Genomic DNA, 1251 nt, shown 5'->3' on the forward strand with positions numbered 1-1251 from the left:
TATTTTATTTTTATTTTGGGAGTAAAGTTGCCAGCATCGCGAGAATGAAGACATCATACCACAATCCGTTTCAGAAAGAAAGCTTAGAGCTCCGCCCAGCAGATGACTGCCGACCAGCTCCACCAATCAGCAACCTTTCCTCGTTTATATAACTTCACATGATGCTCGACGTTCCTCATTTTAGGGAAGAAAGTGCTTCTTCTAGGAGTTGTCATACAATACAACTTTATTCTCATAATGTTACAACTTTATTCTCATTATGTTATGACTTTGTTCTCGTACTGTTACCACTGTATTCTCGAAAAAAAAAAATTGTTTTAAATATCTAGCCTGGCTCTAATACTCCGTCGTAGTATCCTGTTTACAGGAGGTAAATTAGAAATGTTTAAATCAAGACTGATTATTTTTAAAGAGGGTTTTAAAATGTAACAAATTGAATGTCTTTGGTTGTGATTTCTCTGCAGTGAGCTTTCTTTTGCTGCTGCCGGGTCTGAACAGGCACGGCGTCATCTCCAAGTACACAGCCATGGCCAAGAGAGAGATCAACAAGCTGCTCAAGCAAAAGGAGAAGAAGAACGAGTAGAGGAAGTAAGCAAGAGAGAGGAGTGAAGGAGAGAGCAAAGTTTGTCGAAAGGAAAGCAACAGAAAACCAGAAGTTTGTCTCTGAGCAGAAAGCACTTTTTGTTTTCACACATTGGATAAGTTTTATTTCTTCACACCTCCCACCATGTGACATTTAAAGCTCATCCCCTCTTCACCAGGCACCACATGACTTTAATCAATTGTGAAAAACCTTTGTTTCACAGCTCAGCCATGTTTTGTTTTACGCTGTCAGCAATGCTTTAAGCCATTCCCTCGGATTAGATGGTGACTACTGAGCAGTTCAAGCATTGCTGCCTATTTTAACCTGTTTATTCACAGTAATTCTTTCTTTCTATCTGGGTTAGTTTAGCAGAATATGGATGTTTTATGTTTGCTTATTGTTGCTTTTGTTGTATTTGAACACAATGCTGAAAACTAACTGGATTTAAAGCTGAGCTAATCAGGTGTTAAACTGCCTGAAGATGGAGCTGCTGCTGTCTCTGCTGGCTGAAAACGGCTCCGCTGATGGGGGGGGGGGGATCTCTGTGTGTAAGGCTGTCCTCTGTCCTGTCATACTTTTTATTTATGTCTTTGATCTCCTTTCTGGTCTTATTTCATCGTCTTCTTAAGAGATCCCAGCAATGAATAAAGTTTGATTTTAAACCATTG

At 39.7% G+C, this 1251-nt stretch overlaps 1 protein-coding gene across 1 annotated transcript in view; it reads left to right on the top strand.

Moving 5' to 3' along the window:
• Window positions 1-1245, top strand: part of arl6ip1 (ADP ribosylation factor like GTPase 6 interacting protein 1) — a 14152-nt gene extending 12907 nt beyond the window's left edge. The window contains exon 6 of the mRNA XM_015385891.1: window positions 465-1245. Coding sequence (XP_015241377.1) covers window positions 465-583 — 119 coding nt within the window. The 3' untranslated portion in view covers window positions 584-1245. The remainder of the gene's footprint in view (window positions 1-464) is intronic.
• Window positions 1246-1251: the final 6 nt, after the last annotated feature.

Source organism: Cyprinodon variegatus, unplaced genomic scaffold (assembly GCF_000732505.1).
Source record: "Cyprinodon variegatus isolate N-32 unplaced genomic scaffold, C_variegatus-1.0 Scaffold351, whole genome shotgun sequence".
NCBI classification, from domain to species: domain Eukaryota; kingdom Metazoa; phylum Chordata; class Actinopteri; order Cyprinodontiformes; family Cyprinodontidae; genus Cyprinodon; species Cyprinodon variegatus.